The sequence below is a fragment of the Mus musculus genome, chromosome 7 (assembly GCF_000001635.26).
Source record: "Mus musculus strain C57BL/6J chromosome 7, GRCm38.p6 C57BL/6J".
In the NCBI taxonomy this organism is placed as follows: Eukaryota; Metazoa; Chordata; class Mammalia; order Rodentia; family Muridae; genus Mus; species Mus musculus.
Genome location: NC_000073.6, coordinates 30,403,560 through 30,430,485, shown reverse-complemented (window position 1 = coordinate 30,430,485; position 26,926 = coordinate 30,403,560). Strand labels below are relative to the sequence as shown.

Genomic DNA, 26,926 nt, shown 5'->3' with positions numbered 1-26,926 from the left:
AGTCGATGGAATGTATCAGCAAGCCTTACACAAGCAGGGCTATTTCCTCTCAAGATACTGTCCCTTGGGGCCCTTACTCACTGTGCTGGAGAGTTTTTATGCCAACTTGACACAGCTAGAGTAACTGAGAGGAGGGAGTCTCGACTAAGGAAAGTTTGGGCTGCAGGGAAACCTGAAGAGCATTTCCTTAACTAGTGATTGGTGGGGAAGGGCCCAGCCCATTGTGGATGGGACCATCCTTGGGTGGTCCTGGGTTCTACAAGAAAGCAGGCTGAGCAAGCCAGCAAGCAGCACCCCTGCCCCAAACACCATGGCCTTTGCATCAGCTCCCGCCTCCAGGTTCCTGCCCTATTTGAGTTCCTGTCCTGACTTCCTCAGATGATAGACAGTGCTTTGGAAGTGTAAGCCTTTCCTCACTAATTTGCTTTTGAGCATGGTGTCTCATCACAGCAGTAGAGACCTACCTGCCTTTCTGGATCACCTCCTGTCTGCCATTAGTTGAGGGTTGTTGTTAGCTTAGAGCAGGAAGTGGGCTTAATATCCCCAGAAAGGTTTCTTTTCCTCTCTTTCCCTCCCCTTTTAATTAGAACAACAACAACAAAAAATTAGGGTAAGTGTTTTGTCGGTAGCTCAGGCTTGATTCAAACTTGAGTACTGAAATTATAGAACTATGCCATTACCAACCCCTCCCCCCCAGTTCCTTCCCTTCTTCCTTTCCTCCTTCATTCCCTCCCTCCCTCCCTCCCTCCCTCCCTCCCTCCCTCCCTCCCTCCCTCCCTCCCTCCCTCCTTCCTTTTGTTCTTTAATTGCTTTTTTCAAGAGAGGGTTTCTTCTTGTAACCCTGGCTGCCCTGGACTCACTTTGAAGACCAAACTGTCCTCAAACTCAAAGAGATCTGTCTACCTTTACCTCCCCAGTGCTGGGACTAAATGTGTGTGCCACCACACCCAGAAACCACCCAATTTTTTGTTTGGCTTTTGGCCAGGGCTAGTGATGGAACACAGGGGTTTTGTTTGTTTGTTCCTTTGTTTTTAGACAAAGGTCTCAGTATGCATGCTTTGTTTGTTTGTTTGTTTTTGGCTGTCCTAGAACTTGCTAGGTAGACCAGGTTGGCCTTAAACAGAGATCTGCCTGCTTTTGCCTCCTGAATTCTGGGATTAAAGGCATGTGCCACCATGTCTGCCAACACAGGGCAGAATATTTTTCCACTGGGCCTAGTCCCCAGCCCCTCCCTGCAAATGCTCTACCACTGAGCCATGCCCCCAGCCCCTCACTGGGGAATTCTAAGCAAGGATACTACTGCTGAGCCACATTCCTGGCCTGATAAACTCCCTGGCTTTGAAGTCTTCTCACATCTTTTAATGTGTTTTTTGAGACAGGGTCTCACTATGTAAATAACACTGGCTGCCCTGGAACTCACTATGTAGACCACACTGGACTCAAATTCAGAGACATGCTTGCCTCTGCCTCCAAAGAGCTGGGATCAAAGGTGAGTACCACCAACGATCTGCTGGCCTTCTCATGTTTTCTGCAGGGATTGGGCACCGGCTGTCTGAAATTACAGTATCAGGAAGGAATGGCCATCTCCTAAACAGAAAAGTGCCTTTCCCAGGCATCAGATCTGACAGGCACCTTGACCTTTGACTCCTAGCCTTTCTATCATCCTACTGTGGCCCCTCAGAGCCGCTCTACTGAACCAATGCTCCCCCACTCCCCATTTTTAATGACACCACACAGTCTGAGGCCAAATTGAGTTTAATTGGTAGCTACAGGGATACACAGACCAAGGGGAACAATCACGGGGAATGCTAGCGTCAGAGACATTGGGTTCTAAATGATGATGTAGCCAGGACTCAGGACACATTAATCTCAGAGGGCCTTTCCAACATCTCAGGGGTGTGGGTCCTGGGGAGGAATCCTGACCGAAAGGTACTCAGATGCCTCAAATCCCATGGAAACTCCAATGGGGATTCAGGGTACGACAGTCTGGGGGGGGTGATCATGACTGATCCAGGTAGGAGAAAGTTAAAGGTCTCTAGAGTGTTTCACAGAAACAATCAAGTGGGCTCGATTTCACAGAAATCACCTAGAAAGCCCCTTGTAGGGGGAGGAGGTGTCACAGACCCCAAATATTGGAGACTGCTCACCTCCCCCCCGTGCCACTTTGGAGTTTTAATGTAAGACCCTAATGGCAGGATATTACACATATATTATCATGAATCTGCGACATGAGCATACGCTGACTGTCCCACGGGACGGTGGGGACTGGAAAATCAGTCCAGGTTCTGGGTTTCGGTCCTAAGAGGACAAGCCTGGGGGTGCCGTGCGGCTCCTCTTCAACAGCTGCCGGAGCTGGGGGCAAATGAGGTGGAATGAGATAAGGGGGGGCTGGGGGAGGGGAGGAGGCTGGAGTTACATGTGGAGGTTGAGGGGTGCCCCGGGTGGAGTTGACAAGGGAGAAACTAAACTTTGTTCAGACTCTGGTAGAGAGCCAGGAAGGTTTTGCTGGTTGGGGGCAGTATGGTTGGGAGTCAAAGGGCAGAGGCAAGGGTCAGAGATCACATTTAAGATCAGGATCCAGTGTTACAGAAAGGAATTAGAGGCCCCTCTGGGGGACCCAAGAGTCAGGGTTGAGAGTACAAAGAAAGAAAGCCATAAGGACCCATAATGTTGAAGGAAAGGGTCAGACTTTAAAGTCAGAGATCATTGTCTGGGTTTTTTTTTTTTTTTTCTAGCTTCCAAGTGCTGGGATGACAGAAGGGTAGTACTTAGCATAGTACTCATAGATCACTCTTTGAAGAGTCACCTTCTGTGACTAGATGTCATTTTCTAAATGAGGCTTGGGTGCAGTTTGGGGGACCCCCCGGTTAGCTCAGAAGTCAGGCCAGTGCTCACCCCCTCAGGGCCCGGCCCGGGTCGCAGCAAGTGAACAGGCTGTTCGTTCTCCAGGTTGCGCAGTGTCGGGTCTGCTCCGGCTGCCAACAGGTGCCGCACAATGGCCTCTTGGGGCGGCCCAGGGGGCAGGGCGGCTGCCATGTGGAGGGCAGTGTTGCCATGGGCCTGTAACCACAAAGGGAGGACCAATGGGGTCCCAGACCCACGTCTCTGGGTCTTTGAACCCAGATCGTGCCTCATCTGTATCTCATACACCCGCTTCAACCACCTCCATCCACCCCACTATGTGGTACACACTCCCTTCACAGCCTGGGTATTTCCTTCTCCGACATCCACAGCTCATAGGGTGCTAACAGCCATCTTGTTATTCTATCTCAAACCACCGGCACATCGCCACCTGTCCTACCTTCATATTAACAAAGGCCCGCAGGTCCCCCCTTGGCAGTCCCAGGAGCAGCTGAACCAGCGTGGGGTTGGCAGCCTGTACAGCCAAGTGCAGAATGGTCTTGTTGCTCTTGATCTCCTAGGAGAAGAAGAACAGAGGTCAGGCCAGTCGTCCATCCACACCGCTCCTGGCAGCCACCAGGGGTGCCTTACACGGATGTATGTGTCGTGTGCTATGTAAGAAGAACATGGCTAAGGGAGGCCATTTGTAACATGTGTGTCATAGAACTGCACATTCAATGTGACAATTCTCCAGATCAAGTGTCTCGAAGGAACTGTCTGGGCTGGAGGTTACCCTGGTCACCTGGCACCCTACTGTACACACTAAAATGCACCCTGTCTCATATGGATGGGACTGAATCATAAGTACGGGAGCTGGGTAGTGTTAATCAGCAGACAAGTCTATATACAGAACAACTGTATTTTAGAGCAGTGGCTCTCAACCTTCCTAATGCTGGGACCCTTTAATACAGTTCCTCACGTTGTAGTGACCCCCAAGCATAAAATGATTTCAATACTACTTCATAATTATAATTTTGCTACTGTTATAAACTATAATGTAAATATCTGATATGCAGGATATCTAACATGTGATTCCCCAAAGGGGTCATGACCCACGGGTCGAGAACTGCTGTTTTAGAGGGAAATATTTTTTCTTTTAATTTTTACAACAAATTTTTAATTTAAATTTGTTTTAATTTTAAAATTAAAAAGAAACTTTAAAAATTCATGTATGAGTTCTTTATGGACACATACATCTGTGTGCCAAAAGAGGATGTAAGGTCAGCATTTAGTGCCCCTGGACATCCAGGTGGCCCTCTGCACACACTTCCCTGTGGGTTTGCTGGTCTTCCCCCCCCCCAGCTTGTCCCCCAAGCTTACCTGGCTTGTATGACTGGCACCCATTTGCAGTAACATCTGCACACAAGTCAGTCTGTCTCGGGCTTGGGAATTCTGCATCCTTGGACACACACTAGCTGGGAGCATAGCAGCGTTGAGGGCCAGGACGGCTGTGTGCAGGGGGGTAAGGCCTGTGGAATGCACATAGCGAGGGACTTGCACCTGAGCGTCCACCCTGTCCACCTAGCCTGCATGCCACATCAGCCCTGGCCATGACCAGCTCACCTTCGAAGTCTCTGGCTTCCAGATCCACTTGAATGCCGGACTTAAACACAGCCTGGGAGGAGAAGGAAGAGGGGGTGTGGAAGGATCTGCCTAAGCATGGTCCTGGAAACCAGGATCTGGATAACCGGCCCATCCCAGACACCCTGGGTCTGCCAGCTGGACATACCGAAAGGACTCCCGGGAGTCCATAGGTGGCAGCCACGTGCAAGACGGAACGGCCCTGGTGGTCAGTGGCGTTAGGCTCTGCTCCCAGGCTCAGCAGGTCTTCCACAATCAGTGGCTGGTTGGCAGCAGCTGCCACCAGGAGCGGCGTCTGTAAGTCACAAAAAAGTCAGCCTGGACTCCCAGAGCCCTCCCCTCTGACATCAGGAGCCCTCTTCCCCGGCCGCAGAAGTCCTGACACGTGGCCCTTACCTTGCCTTTATGTTCACGAATATCCAGCTGTCGGTACATCTGTAACACCTCGGCCGCAGCATATGCTGCCCAGCGCAGCCCCCGGGCAGCAAACAGGTGCAGGAGCCTGGGGAGGGGCGGGGGGTGGAGCAGCAATGAGAACAGCCCTCACCTGCAGGCAAGCCAGGGGTCCACATCACCCTTTCCCCCTATACTCACGTGTCTCCTTCCTCATCCTGGGCCAGCAGTTGTTGGGGCCCCAGAGCCAATATGTGAGCTCGGGCTGTCTCCAGGGACGGTCCGGTGGGTGAAGGCAACTGTGGGGATCCTGAGGGGAGACTAGAGACTCTCCAGGACCCTACCTGTGACAGGGAAGGCTCAGGATACAGCCGGGTATCCAGAGAGTCCTGGGGGGATAAAGTGGGTGGGGCAAGTCAGTCAACTGAGAATTCTCATCACACAGAACACACAGCCCATGGTCAAATGGGTGAGACCGGGACCTCATGTGTGCCAAATGATTTTAAACCCCAGGACTTCAGTTTTGGCCACAAGGGGGAAAGGATTTTTTTTTTCTCTTTGTCTTTTGAAAGAGGATCTCACTGTGAAGTCCAGGCTAGGCCTGAACTTGAAGCATTTCTGCCCCAGAAGTCTGACTGCTGGGCATGCACTACTATGCCCAGCTTGTTTTAGTTTCTGCTTTGCTACACTACCTAGGTTAGTTTCAACTCATAACTAACTGGCTTCAAATAATGATGCTCTTGTCTCCGCCTCCCAGTGCTGATATTACAGGCATAAGCCAGTGCACTTGGCCCAGGATGGGATCTTAAACCAGTCCCTGACATCTCAGAATACTGAGATTCTCTACTCTCCATCCCTACCTCATGGAGACTGAACCCCATGGCCTCACACATGTGAGGAAAGAGCTGGACCACAGAGCAAAACTCCCAATAGTCTTTCTGTTTTCCACTTATTTTTTCCCTTTATTTAGGAAAAAAAAAAAAAAGGTCCTATTATTGTGGCTAGGGCAATCTAGAACTCATTCTGTAGCCCAGGTAGGTCTTGATCCTTCTACCTCTGCCTCCGGAGTAGCTGGGATGACAAGCCTGCGCCACTAGGCTCAGCACCACTGAGAAGTTTTTAGGGGCCCTTAAGCATCTGTCCCCACCCTATAGTTTACCTCCATCACCAGGGGAAATGGGCCTGACCGGCCTGGGTCTGACGGAGGGTAGAAATCAGGAGTCAGGAAGCCTTCAGAAGCAGAGAATGGGAAAGAGCCCTCTGTATAGGTAGCATGGATGCTAGGGTCCCAGTCTGCAAAGCCTGAAGGGGGAGCCAGGTTGCCAGGTCCGGAATCCACAGTCTCTTGGAAGGCAGGGAAATGAGTATGGCCTGAAACAGAGAGGGTGGTCAGAACCAGCCTGTTATTACAGCCTGGAGACATGGCCAGGGAAGGTAAACCTGGAGTCTCCAGAGGTCCTGAGACACTGAGGAGCTGGGTCCTCCAGTCCTGGGGCATCAGCAAGCTGCGATGCCAGGCCTACTGGATCTCAAGCAACTGGGATCTGAAGTCCTGGAGTCTTAAACCCTGGATGCTTGAAGGACACTATTCATGGACTACTGGGCTACTGAAAACCAACGTCAAATTCCAGGGGTTTTGGTTATAAGACAAGGTGTCTTAGATAGCTCTAGGTGGCCTGGAACTTGCTAGTAAAAAAAAAAAACCACATGACCTCAAACCCAATGGCAATCCGCCCCCCCTCAACTCCGGAGTACTGGGAATATAGACATGTGCAACGATGGCAGGCTGGTCATCAAAATTTCCCATATGGCTCAAGAATAATGAGAGCTGCCTGACTCCTCGGTCCCCAAAGGTCTAAGAGCTGGGATGCCTGAGTCTAAGAGAAGCTGGGCTAGGAGCTAACTTTATTCTTACCTGGCTCTGCCTCATTCACAGATGGAGTCAGTGGCTGGACCAGAGGAGGGGAGAAGTGTCCCTGCAATGTAAAGGAAATGAATTTATGAATCTGGAAGATTCTTCCAGGTCTGTCCCCCACCTGCAGAGCCTCAGAGTCAGGACTACAACTCCCATCTCCCCCAGCGCACATGGCGACTTCCAGAGACTCACCGGCACCCCAGCAGCCTCTGGCTGCTGCTGTCGGCGCCTCTGTTCTTCCAGAAGCTTCTTTACCGTCTGTGTTGGGCAGTGACTACGCTCAGGCCGACTCACTGTGTGTGGGAAGACAGAAGGAAGTCATCAGGAATGTTTAAGTCACCCGAATGCAGCCTCGGTGGCAGCGGTGGGTGGCTGGGAGTGCATGTGGGCGCCCTCCTTTCCTTCGAGCGAGCTGGAGAACTACAAAGCCAACAGAAGATGTTGAGTGCAGGGCCCCGCCTCCGCCATTTCCTTCCTTTTCCTCCACGCTTTTCCTCCGCACCAACTTTCCACCACCGTAGTGGAAACTGAGGAAGTGGGGAGGCTAGCACTTCTCTGAAGCATCTATCTTCTCCGGAGACACCGGGCTCCTCGGAAGCACCACCACATCCGTTAAAAATCCCAACCTAGGCGACCAGGTCCTAACACTAGGAGTGGAGGACTGGGGTTTGCTAATCTCAACTTCCCGAAAAGGCATTTCCAGGTTCCCAATATCTCTGTTTTAACTAGGAGTAGAGGCACACCCCTGCAATCCCAGCGAGGTGGTGGCAGAGGGTCAGGTGTTAAGGCCAGACTCATCTATAAACGAAGTGAGAGGCCAACCTGGACTACCTGAGACCTCTGTCTCAAAACAACAACAAAATGTTTCTCTGTTCTAGAATCTGACATGTGGGGCTGGGCGCAAGGCTGGGTGGATGGTAGAACGTAAGCCCAGAGTCCTCAGCACAGGAAAGGGTGAGTTGCTCCTCTCCAAGTCTTGGGATCACCACTCTTGCTCTAGCCTCTCTGCCAGGATCCACCAAATCAGTAGCGGTGTAGTTCCTCAATGATCCAGGGATCTGGAGTCGCAAAGCTCCCGCCCCCACCTCGGCAAACTTGGGAATAGCAGGGACCAACCATCCCGGAGATGCCCCTGTATCCCATTGGCACAATCCATTCACCCAGAACCCAAGAGTACAGACCCTCAGTCTCCTCTGAGACCTGAAAATCCGGTTCCCTCGACCCAAGAAGAGCAAATCCCCAGCCCAGACTTCCCAGCTCAGACTCCAGCGCGAGAAGGGTTAAAGTCAGCCGAGGACTGACTCGGAAACCCTCGAGACGAGACGCCGCGCGCTGACGTCACGGCGCTAACGCAAGGGAATCTTCCACCTCCCAGTTCCGCTCCGCACGCGCGCGCCGCAGGTGTCTGGCTCGGAGGCGGGGCACGCAGCGAAGCGCGGCGCCCGTGGAATCCCCGCGCACGGGGAATTCCTGTTCGGCCCGGGCACCCTGCACCAGTGGTGCTCTGGGAAGTCCCAGGGCGGGGCTGCTCTCTACCAGAGTGGACTCCTGAGGTCCAGCGCCCGACCTTCGAGGCCCAAACCTGCGTCCATAACCGCAATTTCAAGGATGCAATGCAGCCCCTCCTTGGGTGAAGGAGTCCGGGTCACTTCGTCCTCTTAGAGAACCCCCGGTATCAGGCCTCTCAGTCCTTGCACCCCAACTCCCAAGGATGTCCAACACTCCCAAGGACTCAGAAGTCCAGGATCCCAGCCTCTCCTCTTCAACGTCCAGAATCAATTCTCAGGGCCCAGCTTTACGCTCCAGCCAACCTTCAAAGCATCCAGAAAGGCGCGTTCCTCGCTTTACCCCCAGCTCTTACCTCGAGGATTCTTGGATGCAGACTGTGGGCCCCCAGGGCCGCGGCCTCGGCGTTGCGCCAGCCTCGCTACCTGCCCCGCGGAGCCGCCGCCGGGTCCCCGATCTAAAGCCAGGTCCCCCGCGAGTTTTTAAATTCGTCTTTTGGCCACGCCCGGTTCAAGGCGGAGCCCCGCCCACAGTCCCCGGAGTCCCGGGTGAAGCCGCAGAGCTAACTTAGACTCTGAATGGGAGGGGCTGACCTTGAAGAGTGTCATTACTTGGTCTTCCTGGAAGTAGGTGCTTAAGGGTCCTGCTTTTTCCTAGAGGGGCACATGGGGACCTGGAATTCTGAGTCTCTGGCCAAGGGGATACTGGAGGCCTTGACTTGGCTCTGCATTACTGTTAGTCCTCGAGGAGAAGAGGACCGTGAGTGTAGACCCCATGGCCTCTTGGAGAAGTCTCTAGGCAAGGGCCATATAGGTGCCTTACATCTCTCTTTTCCACGTGGCCGTTCCCTTCTTTAGAGTTAACTTTCATTTATAATGCTTTTTTTCTCCCCGTTTGGTTTCAGTTTTGATTTGAGAGAGAGAGAGAGAGGAGAGAGTAAGGGGAAGGGCAGATTCATGTAGCCCAGGTTGGCCTAGCACTCTAGGTAACTGAGGATAACCTTGAACCCCTCCTGATTCTCTTGCTTCCATTTCCCAAATGTTGGGTTATAGATATTGGAGCCATATCAACTACCAATATTGGCTCTTTTGTTTGTTTTTCAGCCCCAACTCCACCCTACCCCCAGAGACAGAGTCAAACTATGTAGCTCTAGCTGTCCTGAAACTCACCATGTAGACCAGGCTGGCCTTAGAATCCACAGAAATATGCCAGCTTCTGTCTCCAAAGTGCTGGGATTAAGGGCGTGTGCCACTCTGTCTGGTTCCAATATTTGCCTTTTAAAAAAAAGTGTGTGAACTCCCCTGGAGGTGGAAGACCACGTGCTCTGAAGCCTACTGTAGATACCGGCCTTTTTGTGACAGTTATGGGGCCCTAATACAAGTCAAGTACCTTTATCCCAAACCTTCTCCCTACCAACACTTTGTTTTTGAGACAGGGGCTTCCTACATCCAAGTAGCTGGCCTGGCCATGCACCTGCTAAAACAGCCAGGCTAGCCTTGAACTCACAGCCATTTATTTTTTTCCTCACTTGTCTCCCTAGTGCTGGACATACAGGCTTGGGCAATCATGCCTGGCTTACTTATTCACCATTTAAAGAACTCTGCTAACATAAAGGAGACACTTTGCTGGGCACTGGAGATAGAGAGGTGTGAGCCAAACAGGAATTCCCAGTCCACCAGGCAACCAACAATTCTCAGTTCCCACTTGGTGACCTTCCTTGGCATTGAACTGTGATGACCAAATCTCTCCTTCTCTCTTACAACACTGCCGGGGGTTGGGTCTCCCCTCCCTTGCTTCTGCCCTGCCCTCAGCTTCCCTTGCACTCTCTGGCAGTGTGCATGTGTGTGTATCTCTTTAACAATCTCACCCAGTCTATGGCTTTACACGTGTCCTCCAACCATCAACCCTCTCAGATTTACGTGTCAGGACCAGTCTTGTCCCTAGACTCTGAACCCTACCTGTGGGCATTCACATTTCCAGAAAGATCTGTTAGGTATTTTCAACTCAGTGTGCCCAAACACAGGCAGCCCTTCTCTCCCTCCTTAACCAGTGCTTCCTCACTATCTTTCAACCCACTCTCCACTCTTCTAATCTCGCTCAGGCTGGGAACGACAGTCACCATGATCCCCTTTCTCAAACACACCCCCCCTCCTCCCCAAGTGTTGTTGGCTCTACCTCCAGCTTATTTCCATAATCTCCCTGGTGCCCACACCATGGTCCTCTTGCCACTCCACCGAGATGATCACGGAAGCTTCTCTGGGCTCTGACTCCCCCATATTTGTTCTCCAAAGGAAGTCTTGACACACATGCACCCACACAGGAAGTAGGTAGCATTGTCACCATCGGGGTGACATCCGTCCTAGCTGCCTCTCTTCTCCTCTACTGTTCTGAGGACTTCCCTGGACCACAGTTTTGGCCAGATCCCTTCAGGTCCCAGCCCAGCATGGACCCCCCAGGCTACCTCCTGTTCCTGCTTCTGCTCCCAGGTGAAGCCAGTGCTGGGGTTGAGGGGACAGAAAGGCTGCCATCTGCTGTCAGAGGCACAGAGAGGAAGTCGGTCTCCCTGTGCCCCTGAGTCCTTGGGGGTTGGGCATGGGATTCTGAAGCCCTGCTGAGTCACTTCTATTTCCCTTTTCTGGTGGCTGTGGAGGGGGTGGGGGGGGGGAGCTCTCCTTCCAGTTTACCTCTCCACTGTGGAGTTTAGTTAGGTCTTAAGAACAGTGAGAATTTTTGGTTTCTCTAAAAATGTAGTTACGCTATGTGAACACTTTTGTTTTAATCCCAGGTCTGGGATATGGGGCTGCTTAAGATTGCCCGTGGCAGGTGACTATGATTTGTCTCATGCTCTGGCAGGGGTGTGATCCTGCCAGCTGAAGATAGTTTACTTTTGGAATTCTGGGGACTCTTGAGCGGTATAAAGAGGCCAGAGCCCTAGAGGCCGCAACAGTGGCTAGTGCTCCGATTGTTGCCCCTTTTGCTGGATTGCTGGTTAGAGACATCCTAAGAGCTTGTCCCTAGAACTTGACACCCCTAACCAGCAGGAAGTTGTCTAAAGTGGTCTACAACCCCTTCCCCCTCTAATCTTCTTTCTTGCTTACCTGGTGTTAGGGGGGTTGGAAGGGACTGGGATGGAGAAGGGTGCTAGACCCCAGTAAAGTAGCCAAAAAGCATTTAACCACCAGCCATCCAGCAAACAGCCAATGCAGCAACAGCAGGGGGAGGAGCCACAGCCTCCAGGGCTCTGGCATTTTCCCAGCCTCTCAAGAGTCCCCAGAATTCCAGAAGTTAATTAGCTTCAGCTGGCAGAATCACGCCCCTGCCAGAGCACGAGACAAATCATAGCTACCGTGGACAATCTTAAGCATCCCCATATCCCAGACCTGAGATTAAAACAAAGCATGTTCACACAACTGTTTTTCGCTTTTTTTTTTTTTAAGAAGCCAAAATTCACACTACACTCAAGCATCCCACCTGCCCTAAGCCTGGGTGTTGGGGTTTGCTCCCCTGTACTTCCAACCTCCATCCACCTTCTTGGGTTTTTCCACAGTGGCTGCAAGTCAGACATCGGCAGGTGAGGAATGAAAGAAGCCTTAGCCCTTGTAACTTCAGCAGCGCCTGCAACCCTTAAGTCTGTCCCACAGCACGCCCCTGGCTTGTGACGATCCTAATCTCAGAGCCCTTCCCAGGTCCCATCTTGACTCTTCACCACCCAGCTGAAGTGATGAGAACCTCGAGATTCTCTGTAACAGATTCTCCAGTGTGCCCAGGGCACAAAGAATCCCAAAGAATCTGGGAGCTGATGCGCCCCCTACCTGACCCTACTGCTCCGCTCCCGACCCCACGCCCCCACCCTCTGTCTCGGGGTCTTTAGGGAGGCGGGGGATGAGAAGGGGGCTCCCTGTGAACGAATCAAAACTTTTGAGAGTCAGAAGTTTCAGCTGCCTGTTTGTCTGGGCTCTAATCCCCTCAGGTTCCTGCTCCGGATGTGGGACTCTGTCTCTGCCACTCCTGGCAGGCCTAGTGGCTGCAGATGCGGTCATGTCACTCCTAATTGTAGGGGTGGTGTTTGTATGTATGCGCCCACACGGCAGGCCTGCCCAAGGTGAGCCAACACTAGGGCGGGGCCTGAAGTGTAGGTCCCCTAGCAGTCCCTAGGGAAGAAGGGGGTCCCACGAAGGCGGTCCCGGGGAAGCCCTGGAGGAGGTGTTTGGGAAACCCTGGTGGAGGTGTCTGGGGAACCCCTGAGGAAGCCCCTGCTGAGGCAGGGGGTCTCCCAAGAAGGTGGCGATGTGGGAAGAGTTGTGGGTGGTCAGGCTTCATGCTCTCTCTACTCCACCCACCAGAAGATGGTAGAGTCTACATCAACATGCCTGGCAGAGGCTGACCACGGCACCTTCTGACCCGCTCATCCTGGATCCTGTGGGTTTGGGGTGCGTGGGAACGCACTTCTTCAGGACAGGAATAAAGCGATTCAAATACTTCTAGTTTTATTCTTTCCAAAATTTGACTTCCTCCAAGATAGCATAGTGGTTTCCTGATTTAAGACCGCTCTTGGGGCCCCACTGTTACCCAATTCGTCAGCCCAGTCTAGAATAACTCAGTCGTTGTTTTTGCTCTGTCTTTTATTTGGGGACAGAAATGGTACAATGTCAGATATCTCAGGGAGGTACCCTGTGGATCTGTATTCCAACGGGAGTCCTGATCCCAGAGAGGGCTTGTTGAGTAGGCATCTGGAATGACCGGATCCGGGCATCAGGCCGCTGATGGGCATAGAGTGGGCTCATCTGTAATATTGCCTCTGTGTGTTGAGGTCACTGTATACTTCTGGTCTCTGACCCTGAAGCTCCTTAAAAAAAAAAAAAAGGCCATCATTGGAGGGGGCCCAGCAAATAAAAACAAATCTAGCCTCCTAATGACCTTCAAGGTCTCTGGCAGGTTTTTCAAACTTAAAATCATGAAAAGGTCAAGATTTTATTCAAATGCACTCAGCATTCTCCTGGCCTTTCTGCCTGCACATTAGGCACCAACCCCAGGGTCCTTACATGTGCAGCCCCCCACCCCGATGCCTGGAGCACCAAGCCCACAGATCTTCAACCTGCTCACCCTTTGAGTCTTGGCAATGTTTTAGTTTCCCCATCTTCAGTTTCTTTCCTGTCCCACCATTATATTGGTTCACTTCAATCTCTTCATAATGTCACCCCAAATGATTTTGTTAAGTTGCTTCAAATAAGCTTCTCCAATTGGAGTGCTGTGTTGATCCATGTAGGCCTCAACCAAGATACCGAAGGATAAAAAAATCAGGCTGACATTTGCCCTAAAGTTTCCTGGCTCTCAGAAACTAGACAGCCCGGGGTCTTCTGGACATCAGATGGCCAATATTGAGATTCTTTTTTGTTTTGTTTTGTTTTTGTTTGTTTGTTTGCTTGTAGACAGGGTTTCTTTGGGTAGCCCTGCCTGTCCAGGAACTCACACTGTAGACCAGGCCAGCCTCAAATTCACAGAGATCTGCCTACCTCTGCCACCAGAGCGCTGGGATTAAAGACACACGCCACTACTTCCCCACACCAAACTCAAAACAAGAATCAAGAGATTCTAACACTTTTCAGAGAAAAAGTTCCTCCAGCAAGGAGTCAGTCGAATGGGCAAAACTGGCTACAGGGAGGGAGGTAGACTTCCAGAAATTGGGTCACAGAGCAGGGGTCTGTGCCTCCCAGGGGCAGAGTCTCTGAGAGCATGTACCAGAGACCAGCCTGGGTGTGTGTTTCCCTAGAGACATAGCCTCACCCAGAGCCCAAAGGTTAGGAAGGAGGCTTGGGGCTGGTGAGATGGTTCAGTGGGTAAAGCACTTGCTGCCAAGCTTGACAACTAGAATTTAGAGTTCAGAGATCCACAAGGTGGAAGGAGAGAACCAGCCCCCACGGGTTGTCTTCTGACCCCCACATGGCTGCCAGTGCATATGCACACCTGCTCCACACACACATGTAAATACAGAGCAAAATCAGTGCCATTTTAAAAATAAGGTAAAGATAGGATTTGATGTCCTCTTATAACCTGCCTACACACACACACACACACACACACACACACACACACACACACACACACACGCAGAGAGAGAGAGAGAGAGAGAGAGAGAGAGAGAGAGAGAGAGAGAGAGAGACAGAGGAATAGAATCTTGACAAGAGACTCATTAGAAGCTGAGCTTAAAGGTCATGGTTGACCACCGAATATGTTTGACAGTTAGTCCTTTGCCTTCAGGATTGGGGGAGCTCCTGAGGAAGGGACCTTAAGGTTCTGGGAAGGGTAGTGTGTGTGTGTGTGTGTGTGTGTGTGTGTGTGTGTGTAGGTATGTGTGTGTGTGTGTGTAGGTATGTGTGTGTGTTTATTTATGTGAGTGTGTTTATATATGTCTCTGTGTATTTGTGTGTGTGTGTTTGTCTGTGTGTCTGTACTGGGGAGGGGGATAGCCAGGACGGGGCAGGAGCAAGGGTGGAGAAGAATTTGGCGTTCTTACCTGATAAGGCGACTCAGTCTCAGCAATGTGTTGTTTCCGGGTCCCTAGAGAGGGATAGAGAGTGACATATGGTGTGAAGAAGGACTAAGCTGGGGACTGGGACAATTTTTTTTAAAGATTTATTTACCTTCTTACTCTCTTGCCTCTTGCCTACTTACTCCCAGTTCCCTTCCTCCCTCTCTCCATGTGGCCTTGGCCCACCCACATTTCTCTACTCTCTCCTTCTCTCTGCCTTTCTCTGCCTCTGCTACCCTCTTAACTCCCCTCCCCATGCCCAGAATAAACTCTATTCTATACTTTTAAAATATATATATTTATTTATTATATGTGAGTACACTGTAGCTGTCTTCAGACACCTAGAAGAGGGCACCAGATCTCATTACGGATGGTTGTGAGCCACCATGTGGTTGCTGGGATTTGAACTCAGGACCTTCAGAAGAGCAGTCAGTGCTCTTAACCGCCAAACTATCTCTCCAGCCCCAGACTGGGACTATTTTTGGTTTTAAAATCAGCCCCTCCAAGCAACTGGAAAGATGGTTCAGTGGTTAAGAGTAGGCACTGCTCTTGCATGGGACCCAAGTTCAATTCCCAGCATCCATACCAGTGGCTGGATCACTTGTAACTCCAGTTCCAGGGCATCTGGTGCCATCTTCTGGTCTTTGTGGACACTACACTCAAATGCACACACACACACACACACACACACACACACACACACACACACACACACACACAGAGAGAGAGGAAAAAAATTATAAAAAAATAAATAAGAGGGAGAAAAAAGCCAGAGTCCCCCACCCCCAGCCCTTCTGGCCTGAAGGTGTAACTCAGTTGGTAAAAGCATTTGCAGTTCAAATGGGAGGCCCCATTTGGATCCTTAGCATTAAGGGAAGAAACAAAAACAAACAATAACAACAAGCCAGCCCTCCCATCCTTTTGATATTTGTGACCTTGACGCTTCCACTGTATCCACTGCCCACCAGGTCCCAAAGTGTTCCAGACCAGCCCCCTCCAGCCCCACTCACCTTCCGCTGTCCCTTGACCTCGGGAGACCAGGCGGCCCAGAGAGTACACAGCCAGGGCAATCAGCAGAGTCAACACCAAGTCACCCAGAACAATCCCAGCCAGTACACCAGGGCTCACGGAAGAACAGTCGCATCTTGGGAAAGTGTCTCAGGAGGATGAAGAGGGGGACACAGGTTAACAATCAGGGCTTGGTGTTAGCACAAAGAGGGCTAGAAGGAGAAGGGGTGGCCTGAGGAGGTCTTTGAGAGGAAGAGAGAAAGATCGGGGGTATTATGGCTTACCACTCTGGGCCTGTACGGGACTTAATCCTAAGGAGAAAAGAACAGGTAAACTGAGAGAGGTGGAGACAGAGAATAGAAAGGTTGAGGTTATCCTCAATTACGTAGCAAATTTGAAGCTAGCCTGGGCTATATGTGATTCTATATTCAAAAGAAAGATGTAAATTGAGGCACAGACAGTGGATGTAGAAGGTGAAGAAGGTTGGAAAGAGCTGGTCTCACAGCACCCAGCGGCCGGTACTGACCAACATGTGGTAGGTATATCTGTGAGCTTCAATGTCCCCCCTACTGATACTACCAGGTTCCAAATCTCAGGGCCTCTAGCTCAGGGTGAAACCCACAGGCTCTAGAGGAACCTTCTTCTGCCCAGCCTTCCCCTTTGTCTGTGCTGTCCCTTCCTGCTCTCTGCCTAGTCCTGGCCCCAACATGAGCTGAGGACACAGGAGGCATCCACAGAAGCCCCCCGACTCACCTCCCACAGTCAGGAGGACAGGAAGGAACAGAAGGCACCAGGAGGGCTCCAGAGCCCCCATGGTGGCCAGATATGCACTGGACACCACAGTCCAGGGGCTGGTGGGACCTGGTGTGACGTCCAACCAAGTGAAGGAGGAAGTGTGAGGTGGGTGGTGGCAGCAGGAGGAGGGGACAGCAGCAGGGAGGAGGAACGTATAGACATGGCCGCAGAAAGAATGCAGCTCAGGGGGCTGTGCCACGGTCCCAATGGGCTGAACAAGAAAGAGAAGAGATACACATGTCAGGTCTTCATCTTCATCTCCAGATAGAGGGCAAATCTTGGAACAGGAGGGACTGTGGGTGCTAGTCATTGAAATCAGCTCAGCCTCTTCCTAGCTGGGCAACCTTTTCCAAGTCGCTTAGCTTCTCTGGGCCTTGATTTCTTCATCCACAAGACTGAGAATTAAATCGTACTTTCTTTGCAGGGTCGTGGGGTCTCAGCCAACCAGCATTACTAGAGCAGGATCCAACCCACATTAGCCTTGTAAGTATCAGCCGTGGTTATTATTCTATATCTACCCTCCCATCATGGTCACAGGCTGTGGAGGACAGAGCCACCAGCAGGAGCACTCACGACAGTGCTCCCATGTGTGACGTCACTGAGTCCTCATAGTATTCACCAGGGGTTGATGCCTTTCTCCCATTTTACAGAGAGGTAAAGACACTTGCCCATAGCCACACAGCAAAGAAAGACAGACAGGACCCAGGACCTAAAGATGGCCACTTCACTGTTAGAAGAAGAAAAAAAAAGATACAGAGAGAAAACAGATGTGCACACCACAGACACAGAGTTGGGGCTTTGAGGGGAGGCAGGTGGTGGCCACGTGGTGACTACTGGCTGGGCTGGGCTAGGCTACACTGGTAAGCAGGGGAGCAACCGGGAGCCAGGACAGAGGGGAGATCATGGGAGAGGAGGTTGGGACTATTTTAGTCCCCAGTGGGAGCCTGATCGAGAACTGGAGAAGGAGGAACCTGAGGTTGGAGCCCTTAGGCAAGAGCCAGATGCAGGAAACCTCCCCCCCCTGCCCACCCCCCACTGTATGTCACGCCCTGTAGCACCCTGGGTGCAAGAGAAAGGGGAAGCCAGATAGTAGTCATGGGACAGAAGCTAATGCCACTCTGGGAGGAGGGGACTCTAGAATTGGGGGTCGGGGAGGTGTCTCTGATAATCACAGCCACTACTGCCCTGAGTCTGGTTCCTAAAGAACCCAAAAGCTTCTTTCTTCCTTTTTCAAAAGATTTATTTATTTATTTTATTTAAATGAATACACTGCAGCTGTCTTCAGACACACACCAGAAGAGGGTGTCGGATCCCATTACAGATGGTTGTGAGCCACCATGTGGTTGCCGGGAATTGAACTAAGGACCTCTGGAAGAGCAGTCAGTGCTCTTAATCATCTCTCCAGCCCCAAAAGTTTCTTTCTGAAGTCTAGAGCTAGAGGGGTGGAAAGGGTCTCTCTGGGCACAGTGGGCCTCTTAATACAACCCTGAGCTAGCCTGAGCTCAGGACCTTTGTGTGGCCATGGGAAGCGGGACTGGGGGGGCTGGCCCTGCTGGGGGTCAAGGTTCCCTCTGCTAATGAGCAGAAGTAGAGCATGGGGACCGGAACCAGAGGACACAAGGCCGGTATCTCCAGAGGACTTTGTGTGGATCATTGGAACTCTGCCTGGCACATAGTAGGTACTCATGACATGCTAACTACTCTCTTGGGTGGTGTTAGCATGTCCAGAGGTGAGCTATGGTTTCTCCTTTTTAAATCTTTCTCCTGTTTCCCAGTTTTCTACTATCCTGTTTCCCACACCTGTCCTGTCTCCAGAACACATGCAATGAACAGCCAAGACACCAGGGCACCATCCAGTGCAATGAACAGCCAAGACACCAGGGCACCATCCAGTGCCATGAACAGCCAAGACACCAGGGCACCATCCAAGTCAGAGCCAACACGTTCCTGTGGGAGGGGGATTTGGTTTGGCTGGAGTGCTGCTGTCCTCTTTAGTTGCTAAGACATGGGAAGTTTTGGGGGTTCCAGTGGGCCAGGCTGTACACCCCAATTCCAGGAATCCTCTCAACTCTGTCACCCTGGTTGTAAGATTACAAGGCCCAGTCTTTTCTGTGGGTCCAGTACTTTGCTGACTGAGGGACCTTTCCAGACCCAAGGACACACTGTATCCTAACCAAAAGACCGATCCATTCATCCATCCACCCATCTATGTTGCTTTCCTTTCTTCAGATTTATTTTATTTTTATGTAATGTCTGAGTGCCTAAATCTACATGGATGCCTGGTACCCTCAGAGGCCAGAAGAGGCCATCAGCTCCCCTGGACCTGCCATGTGGGAACAGGGAAACAAATGAGGTTTAGCCACAGAGCCATCTCTATAGCCTGCCCCCCAACCCTTCTGAAACATAGTCATGCTCTGTAGCTGAGGATGGCCCACGACCCTCATGTTTTAATCCCTCATGTGCTAGTGTTAAAGGCACAGGCCACCACAACCAGCTCAGAAATGACATCTTGCAATATTTTCACAACTCATACACCGGCAGGCCCAAGCCACAGAAAGCAGACCTCTGCTGGTCTCAGGGCCAGATGGTGGTCAGGGTCTATCTTTGGGTGAAGAAAGAAGATGTGGTGAGAGGCATCTTCTGATGGGTTGTGCTCTGCAGTGGTGTCCTGCTGCAGGAAGCTAGGCTGAGGTCTATCAGATGACCAACCTCTCCAGGCAGCAGGTCAAGAGCCACGGAAGGTGACAACCCACAGTCCCAGAACCCCAGCACTCTGTTGGGTCTGCAGCTGCCACAACCTCTCAGCCCGATAGCAGCCCCCTGAGGCTTTGAAAAACAGAAAAACAGGCCCGCTGGTGTAGCTCAGTGGTAAAGCGCTCATTAACCAGGTTCAAGGCCCAAGATTCTATCTCTAGTACTGAAAAAAAGAAGTGAAGAGGAAGAGGAGGAAGAAGAGGAAGAAGGAGAAGGAAGAGGAGGAGAAAGTCGAGGAAGAGGAGGAGGAAGAGGAGAAAGTCGAGGAAGAGGAGGAGGAAGAGGAGGAAGAGGAGAAAGTTGAGGAAGAGGAGGAGGAAGAGGAGGAAGAGGAGAAAGTCGAGGAAGAGGAGGAGGAAGAGGAGGAAGAGGAGAAAGAAGAGGAAGAGGAGGAGGAAGAGGAGGAGGAGGAGGAAGAGGAGGAGGAGGAGGAGGAGGAGGAGGAGGAGGAGGAGGAGGAGGAGGAGGAGGAGGAGGAGGAGGAGGAGGAGGAGGAGGAGGAAGAGGAGGAGGAGGAGGAGGAGGAGGAGGAGGAGGAGGAGGAGGAGGAGGAGGAGGAGGAGGAGGAGGAGGAGGAGGAGGAGGAGGAGGAAGAGGAGGAGGAGGAGGAGAAACCCCGATCTTCTTTTTCATGTATCCCATGCTGGCCTTGAGCTCATTGTGTAGCCAGGATGATTTTGAACTTTCTGGCCCTTTTGTCCCCACCTCTGGAATTCTGGGGTTACCGGCATGCACCAAATGCCTATGTACTGGTTTGGTTTCCTTTTTGAGTCAGTATCTCAACCTACATAGCCCAAGATAACCTCAAACTTAAGCTGACCGTCCCATGCCTGCTTCTGATCCAGGAGTAAAGCCTGGCTTTCCTTGAGTGGCCAAGAGCTTTGGTTGTTTGTTTGTTTGGTTGGTTGGTTGGTTGGGTTTTTTTGGTTTTTCCAGACAGGGTTTCTCTCTGTAGCAGACACATCTGCAAAGGGGAGGCACTGATGGCCAGTCAGTGGGAGGTGAGGACCAAAAGCCATTAGTCACTAGAGAAATATAAATGAGAGTCCAGCAAGACACCGCCACACCTCCAGCTGTAAAGTTAACACACTCAGGGAGCAGAGGTGAGAACTGGAAGTCTCAGGCTGGCAGGAAACAGAAAGAGAGCTAACACTGCCAGAGGTTGGGTTGGGGGAAGGGTGCGAATGGCTTAGGAGGCTTTTTGCTTTTTTGTTTTTTTAAATTAAGTGTTTGTTTCCCCAGAGATTCCCCAAGAGAAATAAAATCACAAGGTCACATGAAGGAGTGTAGAGTCAAGTAGGTGCCATGGCAGGCACCTGTAGTCCGAGGAGCCCGAGGCAGGGATATTGAGAGTTTGGCCCCATAGTGTAGGTTACACAGGGAAACTTTGCCTCGACGGGAAATGGAAGCAATTCACTAAAGACACCAGGAATGAGATGTCACAGACTGGAAATGTAGTTTATTTGGTTAAACGATTGCCTAACAATTACCAAGCCTTGCTTCTGAGCCTAGCACTACTAACTGGGTGAGGTAGAGTAGACCTCAAGAATCAAAGGCAGGAGGGTCAGGAGTTCAAGGTCACCCTCAGCTACCTTCAGGCCAGCCACTAGACCCTGTCTCAAAACAAATAGATCAGTAGTCCAAAAATCCTGTCAAGGGCCTAAAGGGGTAGCTCAGATCTGGCTAAGAACATACGTTTTTGTAGGAAATCCATGTTTGCTCCTTGTACCGACATCTGACAGTTCACAACTGCCTGCAGCTCCATCTGCAGAGATCCCACGCCCTCCTCTGGCCTCTGCAATACACACAGACACATGAAGTGGAGACTTACAGGTTCTTTGGAAAGCCAGTTGTGTCAAATGATGGTTTGCTGGGGCACACGGGTGAAAGGATGTCTTGCTAAGGCAAACACATGAAAGAATGTTTTCCTGAAGCAGGTGAAAGGATGTTTGGATATAGCAAACTCGTGAAAGGACCCGGATGAAGGAGCATAAATATAACCCCACAGATGATGGGAGACAAGCATTGAGCATTGGTTTGGTTTGCTCTGCCTCACTATTCTTTACTAACAACACGTATGTATTGGTTCACCTTACATGTTGATATTGAGTTCAACTTGTGGTAACATCATCACTGAGAGAAACTCTCCCAAGAACTGCTCCTGAGGTCCCTGCAGCAGCTGGTCACTTCCACCACCTCGCTTTAGGCCAGTTGGCAAGTCTGGTGGTTTCTTCAGGATTGCACTACAGCTGCTGGGTGTCTGCTTGCTGGAAGGACTGGACTGTAGCTGCTGGTTTGTGCCTGGTGTCTGCCTGCCTAAAGGACTGGTCTGCCGCTGCTGAGTCATAGTTGGTGTTTGCTATGAGACTGAAGTGATGCCCAAGAAGATGGAGCTCAGCCCCAAAGAGCTATTGTTGAACAGGTCCACTTCCCCACATCTTAATAACTTTCCTCTTCCACTACCTCTGCTGGGTGGTGGGCTAGGAGAGTTGGAACCCTTATTAAAAGTAGGTTACAAAAAATGTATACCTACAGATGCACATAGAGATACATAATTCGAACATAAAAATAAACCTTAAAAAGTAAAAAGTCTTGCAGAGAACTGGAAACCATAAAAAGCAGAGGAAATGCAAAAAAAGCAATTCTAGAAACAAAAAGTACAATACCTAAATTAAAATTCAATGGATATATTTAACAGAAATGAAAGCTCTTTAAAAAAAAAAGGCTAGTCTAAAATTCAGTCGAGATAAAAATATGAAAGCTACATAGGATAAAAGAACATGTCTAACTTTTTTTTTTTTTCATGGCTCCAGAAGAAGAGGATACCTACGATCCTCAAATAGATCATAGTCAGGTTACAGCAAGACTGTAAAGCTGCAATGTCTGGTATGAGCTACATCCTTCCATTAGTTCCTCAGCACGGTAACCCCCCGCCCGCCCCCCCCAAAACAACACAGGCTACTGCCATCGCTCCTGGATGACCAACAGAACTATGCAGTGAGACCCTGTTGCTGAAGTCACCACACACTGTGGTTGCAGGACAGAGAGCGACCAGGTTAGAGCAGAGTTGGAAGCTCCCCTGCTGGCTTGCTCTCATCGAGCCAGAGAGGGCTGTGCTATAGGCTGTTGGAACAGCGGGGTCTCACTCAGCTGTGGGTCCAGCATGCTATACTATGGACCTGCCAGACGAAATGTGCTGCAGGTGGGACAGTGGCGCCAACGTTATGTGAATAGCCAACTTCTTTCTGATTAGATTTGGTACCCACTCCTCGGGGGAATTTCACACGGTGAAACCAGTTCAAAATCAGGGGGTCACAGGGTAAGTCAGGCACTGTCACTGTTTTGTTGAATGGACTTTGTGAGCCCATTAAATTCCCTTCTTAGATCACGAGGTGCTCTGACCCCCACAAAATGAAGAGACTCATAACTGATCCAAGAGTTGAGCATAAGTTAATGGCTGCATTTTCAGCCTGTATTACCCACTCTAAGCTTAGAGGGCTTTACTGAAGAGGGAGTGGAAGGGATGGACCACTGGGGGAAGTGTCCTGTTGGATACTTGAACTCACAGCTGCTTTGATTACCTGCACAGGACTTGTACAATGTTTGGTCCTGATCAACATTGCAGTCTAAAAGAGGGAGGGATCGTGTGACTCCACCCCTCCTCGAGACTCTAAGGGCAGTTAATGGTTGCTGGGAAAGGAGAGACACTTTCTTCAGTGTTGGAGCCTCTGATAAGCTGCCTATAAATAATCCTCATCCAGGCTCCTGTGAGTAACCCTAATTAAACTCCTCTGGGATGGAGGGGAAGTGGGTGGGGGGAAAGAGAAGTGGGGGAAGGAGGAAAGAAGGGAGAGGTAGAAGAGGGCTGGAGCGATGTCTCAGTGCTTAAGAGGACCTGGGTTTGATCCCCAGAAATACACGATGGACTACAATCACCTGGTAACTCCAGTCTACCTATAACATCAATTAACATCAATGCTCTCTGCCAGCAGGCATCAGGCTCTCTCTCTCTCTCTCTCCCTCTCTCTCTCTCTCTCTCTCTCTCACACACACACACACACACACACACAAAGCATACGTACACGTAAAATAAATCTTTATTATTTTTCTTTTAAATTTTTTTATAAATAAGATTTATTTATTATTATATGTAAGTACGCTGTAGCTGTCTTCAGACACTCCAGAAGAGGGCATCCAATCTCATTACAGATGGTTGTGAGCCACCATGTGTTTGCTGGGATTTGAACTCAGGACCTCCGGAAGAGCAGCCAGTGCTCTTAACCACTGAACCATTTCTCCAGCCACTAAAGTATTTTATTTTTACACGTATGTCTATCTGTATATGGGCTTGGGCGCTTGAATGCAGTATTTCCAGTGGTCATAAGATTCCCCTAGAGTGGAATAGACAAGCAGCTGTGAGCCACCTGACCTCCCAACATGGGTGCTGGGAACTGAACCTGGATCCTCTTTGTGAAAGTAAGCAGGCTTTTAACTGCTGAGCCAGCTCTCCATCCCTATAATAAAGGCTTTTATTACCAGTATAAGCTTGGTTAAATGTTGGAAACCCAATGAATGTAAATCAGCATAGTGAAGGGGGATCATATGCCCACCTCAACAGATGTGAAAAAGCAAGAGTCACATGAATTCAACATCCACTTGTGATTAAAATTCCGAGCAAATGGGCTGAGCTCGATTGACAGAGGAACTGGCCCAGCAGGTACAAAGTCCTCGGTTTGATTTCCAGCACCTCATGAAACTGAGTGTAACAGCATATGCCTGAAAGCCCAGCCGTCTGGCGAGAGCATCACTTTACGGTTCCTGTTGCTACACAGTGAGTTTGAGTCCAGCCCAGGATACTTGAGACCCTGCTTCAAAAATAACATCAGCAAAGAGAGAATAGATGTGAACCTCTTAACTTGATGATTAGTATTCTGAGAACTGTAGCTTACACTTCTGTGCAAACTCTGAGGCGTTTGATGGCTGCATCCTAACCCTTTTCTTCTAAGAACCGCACTGAGGTCTGCTGTGTCTGTTGATTTGAGCCTGAACACTTTAAGGTTGCCATAAAGCAAGATGGTGAAAGTAGGGGCTGGAGAGATGGCTCAGGGGTTAAGAGCACCAACTGCTCTTGCAGAGGACCCAGGTTCAGTTCCCAGCACCCACATGTCAGCTCACAACGGTCTGTAACTTCAGTCCCAGGAGCTCCTTTGCCCTCTTCTGGCTCCTACACATGTGATGCACAGACAAAATACCCACGCACATAAAATAAAAACAGGTGAAAGTTATCCACATCATTATTCAGAGAGAAGGTCTGGGCTACAGAAGAACTTACAGTAGGCTCGGTAGACTAACTTCTTAAAAATTCATAGCAGAATTTAGGTAGGTTAATGAAATTCAAAAATCAATACATAAAAATCAATTTATTGCTATGTACTGGCCACAAACCAAACAAAAGCAAAGAAAAATAACCACTTGGCTATAAATGGTCAAATATCTAGTTATAAATCTAATAAACTAGATGAAAAGCCTGTACAAAGAAACTTTATTAAAAAAGACTTTTAAAATTAAAAACCCTAAATAAATAGTGTGATATATCATTTTATTGGGTTGATGTCAGTTTCAATCTCTGCATTTGGTGGCTTTGTAATCCAAATGAAAAACTCTTTCCTCCTCTCTCGTTGGAAGTTGTATTTTACACAGAAATATAGAGTCAAGTAAAACAAAGATGCTTTGAAGAATGAACAAGGCAGGCAGACTCACACTACCTGATATCAAGGCCTTTTGGAAGGCTAGGAAGAGGGCTCCCTGGGGGTGGGGGAAACATGGCGTGCGAGCATGAAGACCTGAGTTCAGATCCCCTGACCCATGTAAAGCCAGAGGAGGCAGTGTGCATCGCTAATCCTAGCTTTCCTACGGAGGCATGGAAGACAGAGACAGAAGAGTCCCTGAAGTCTATAGGCAAGAAAGCATGTCCCAGGGGGGTGGAGAAACTGCTCAGCTCATGTACTGCTTGTGTGGAAGACCAGTGATCAGGTCCCAGAATCCACAGCAGTGACTCATAACCACTTGTAACTCTAGGTTCTGGGGACTTGACCTCTCTGGCCTCTGCAGGCGCCTGCACTCTCATGCACATACCTACACATAGACACACAATTAACAATAAAATAATCTTTAAAAAAAATGCTGTCTTAAGGTAGAAAGCAAAGACTGACACCCAATGTTAGTCTCTGACTTTCCCATGCATGCTGTGGCATGTGTATGCCTAGGGCATTTACATACATGAACACACACATACATGTATCATACATACACACACACACACACACACACACACACTCACAAAAAGAAAAAATAAACCCGCTGTAAAGCTACGGGAATTAACATGGTTGTGGGTGACCCTGAACAGAATGAAGTCTAGAAATATCTTTAAATATGTCTGGCTACCTGACCTCGGGGGAAAGATGGTCTTCTCAGTAAACAAGCGTCCTAGTTAGGGTTTTGTTGTTGTGCAGAGACATCATGACCAAGGTAACTCTTTTTTTTTTTTCTTTTTTTCTTTTTTTTTTTTGAGACAGGGTTTCTCTGTGTAGCCCTGGCTGTCCTGGAACTCACTTTGTAGACCAGGCTGACCTCCAACTCAGAAATCTGCCTGCCTCTGCCTCCCGAGTGCTGGGATTAAAGGTGTGCGCCAACACGCCCGCCAAGGTAACTCTTATATAAGAAAATGTGTAACTGGGGCTGGCTTACAGTTTCAGAGGTTCAGTCCATTATGATCATGGTGGGAAACATGGCAGTGTATGGGCAGACATGGAGAAGTTGAGAATTCTACATCTTGATCCAAAGGAAGCAGCAGGAGACTGACTGTTCTGCCCGCCTACATAGTGACACACTTCCAACAAGGCCACACCTATTTCAACAAGGCCACACCTCCTAATAGTGACACTTCCCATGGGCCAAGCATATTCAAGCCATCACAGTAGGCTAAGCTAATTTGGACAAATGGTTAAAAATGACTCTTGGGCTGGCAAGATGGCTCAACAGGTAGAGGTGCTTGCTACCAAGTCTGAGGATCTGAACCTGAGTTTGGTCCCAGGACCCACACAGTAGAAGGGGAGAACCAACTCCTGAGAGCTGTCCTCTGCCTCCATACACGTGCATCCAAAACATCTATTAATTATAGGTAGATTATATTCATGTCCCTAGACATGAAAAGGGAAGCAATTAAGAATAATGTAGAATACATTAAGGAAGAGAAACAGCTCTGAGTCAACCCCCCCATACTGATTATAATAAAGTGATAAGCAATACATTGACTAATTAACATTGAGAATTCCCAGCTGGGTGTACTGGTGCATGCCTCTAATCACAGCACAAGCAGACCTCCGATTTGGAGGTCAGCCTGTTCAATAAGGCAAGTTTCAGGACAGCTAGGGCTATCAGATCCTGTCTCAGGAAAAAAAAAAGAAAGAGAAAAAAAAATGAGAATTTGCATCCATCAAGAGATTTCTAGGGGCTGGCGAGATTGCTCAGCAGGAAAGGGTGCT

At 49.8% G+C, this 26,926-nt stretch overlaps 3 protein-coding genes and 1 long non-coding RNA gene across 9 annotated transcripts; 2 read left to right on the top strand and 2 right to left on the bottom strand.

The window, feature by feature from the left end:
- Window positions 1–1,736: 1,736 nt before the first annotated feature.
- Nfkbid (nuclear factor of kappa light polypeptide gene enhancer in B cells inhibitor, delta) lies at window positions 1,737–8,755 on the bottom strand. 6 transcript variants are annotated; one of them, XM_030242570.1, is made up of 12 exons: window positions 7,972–8,146; window positions 6,983–7,083; window positions 6,791–6,851; window positions 6,035–6,246; window positions 5,077–5,264; window positions 4,879–4,984; window positions 4,631–4,777; window positions 4,465–4,516; window positions 4,222–4,370; window positions 3,302–3,418; window positions 2,896–3,060; window positions 1,737–2,352 (listed from the first exon to the last, which is right to left on the bottom strand). In XM_030242570.1, exons 4-12 carry the CDS (start codon window positions 6,038–6,040, stop codon window positions 2,299–2,301), a joined length of 984 nt encoding a protein of 327 aa, XP_030098430.1. In that variant the 5' UTR covers window positions 6,041–6,246; window positions 6,791–6,851; window positions 6,983–7,083; window positions 7,972–8,146; the 3' UTR covers window positions 1,737–2,298. The 6 variants fall into 6 exon arrangements, with proteins under 6 accessions (XP_030098430.1, NP_001347835.1, NP_001347836.1 ...); NM_001360906.1 differs by lacking the exon at window positions 7,972–8,146 and adding an exon at window positions 8,652–8,755 and having other exon boundaries at window positions 1,740–2,352; NM_001360907.1 differs by having other exon boundaries at window positions 1,740–2,352; window positions 7,991–8,080.
- Window positions 8,756–10,631: 1,876 nt separating this feature from the next.
- Hcst (hematopoietic cell signal transducer) lies at window positions 10,632–12,774 on the top strand. The gene is made up of 4 exons (NM_011827.3): window positions 10,632–10,782; window positions 11,844–11,867; window positions 12,267–12,398; window positions 12,640–12,774. Exons 1-4 carry the CDS (start codon window positions 10,740–10,742, stop codon window positions 12,678–12,680), a joined length of 240 nt encoding a protein of 79 aa, NP_035957.2. The 5' UTR covers window positions 10,632–10,739; the 3' UTR covers window positions 12,681–12,774.
- Window positions 12,775–12,903: 129 nt separating this feature from the next.
- Window positions 12,904–16,704, bottom strand: Tyrobp (TYRO protein tyrosine kinase binding protein). The gene is made up of 5 exons (NM_011662.3): window positions 16,587–16,704; window positions 16,118–16,144; window positions 15,836–15,982; window positions 14,811–14,854; window positions 12,904–13,142 (listed from the first exon to the last, which is right to left on the bottom strand). Exons 1-5 carry the CDS (start codon window positions 16,645–16,647, stop codon window positions 13,077–13,079), a joined length of 345 nt encoding a protein of 114 aa, NP_035792.1. The 5' UTR covers window positions 16,648–16,704; the 3' UTR covers window positions 12,904–13,076.
- A 62-nt stretch (window positions 16,705–16,766) lies between these two features.
- Gm32029 lies at window positions 16,767–19,570 on the top strand. Its single transcript, XR_391237.3, has 3 exons — window positions 16,767–16,872; window positions 17,053–17,111; window positions 18,404–19,570. It is a non-coding gene; the product is annotated as a predicted gene, 32029 (long non-coding RNA).
- Window positions 19,571–26,926: the final 7,356 nt, after the last annotated feature.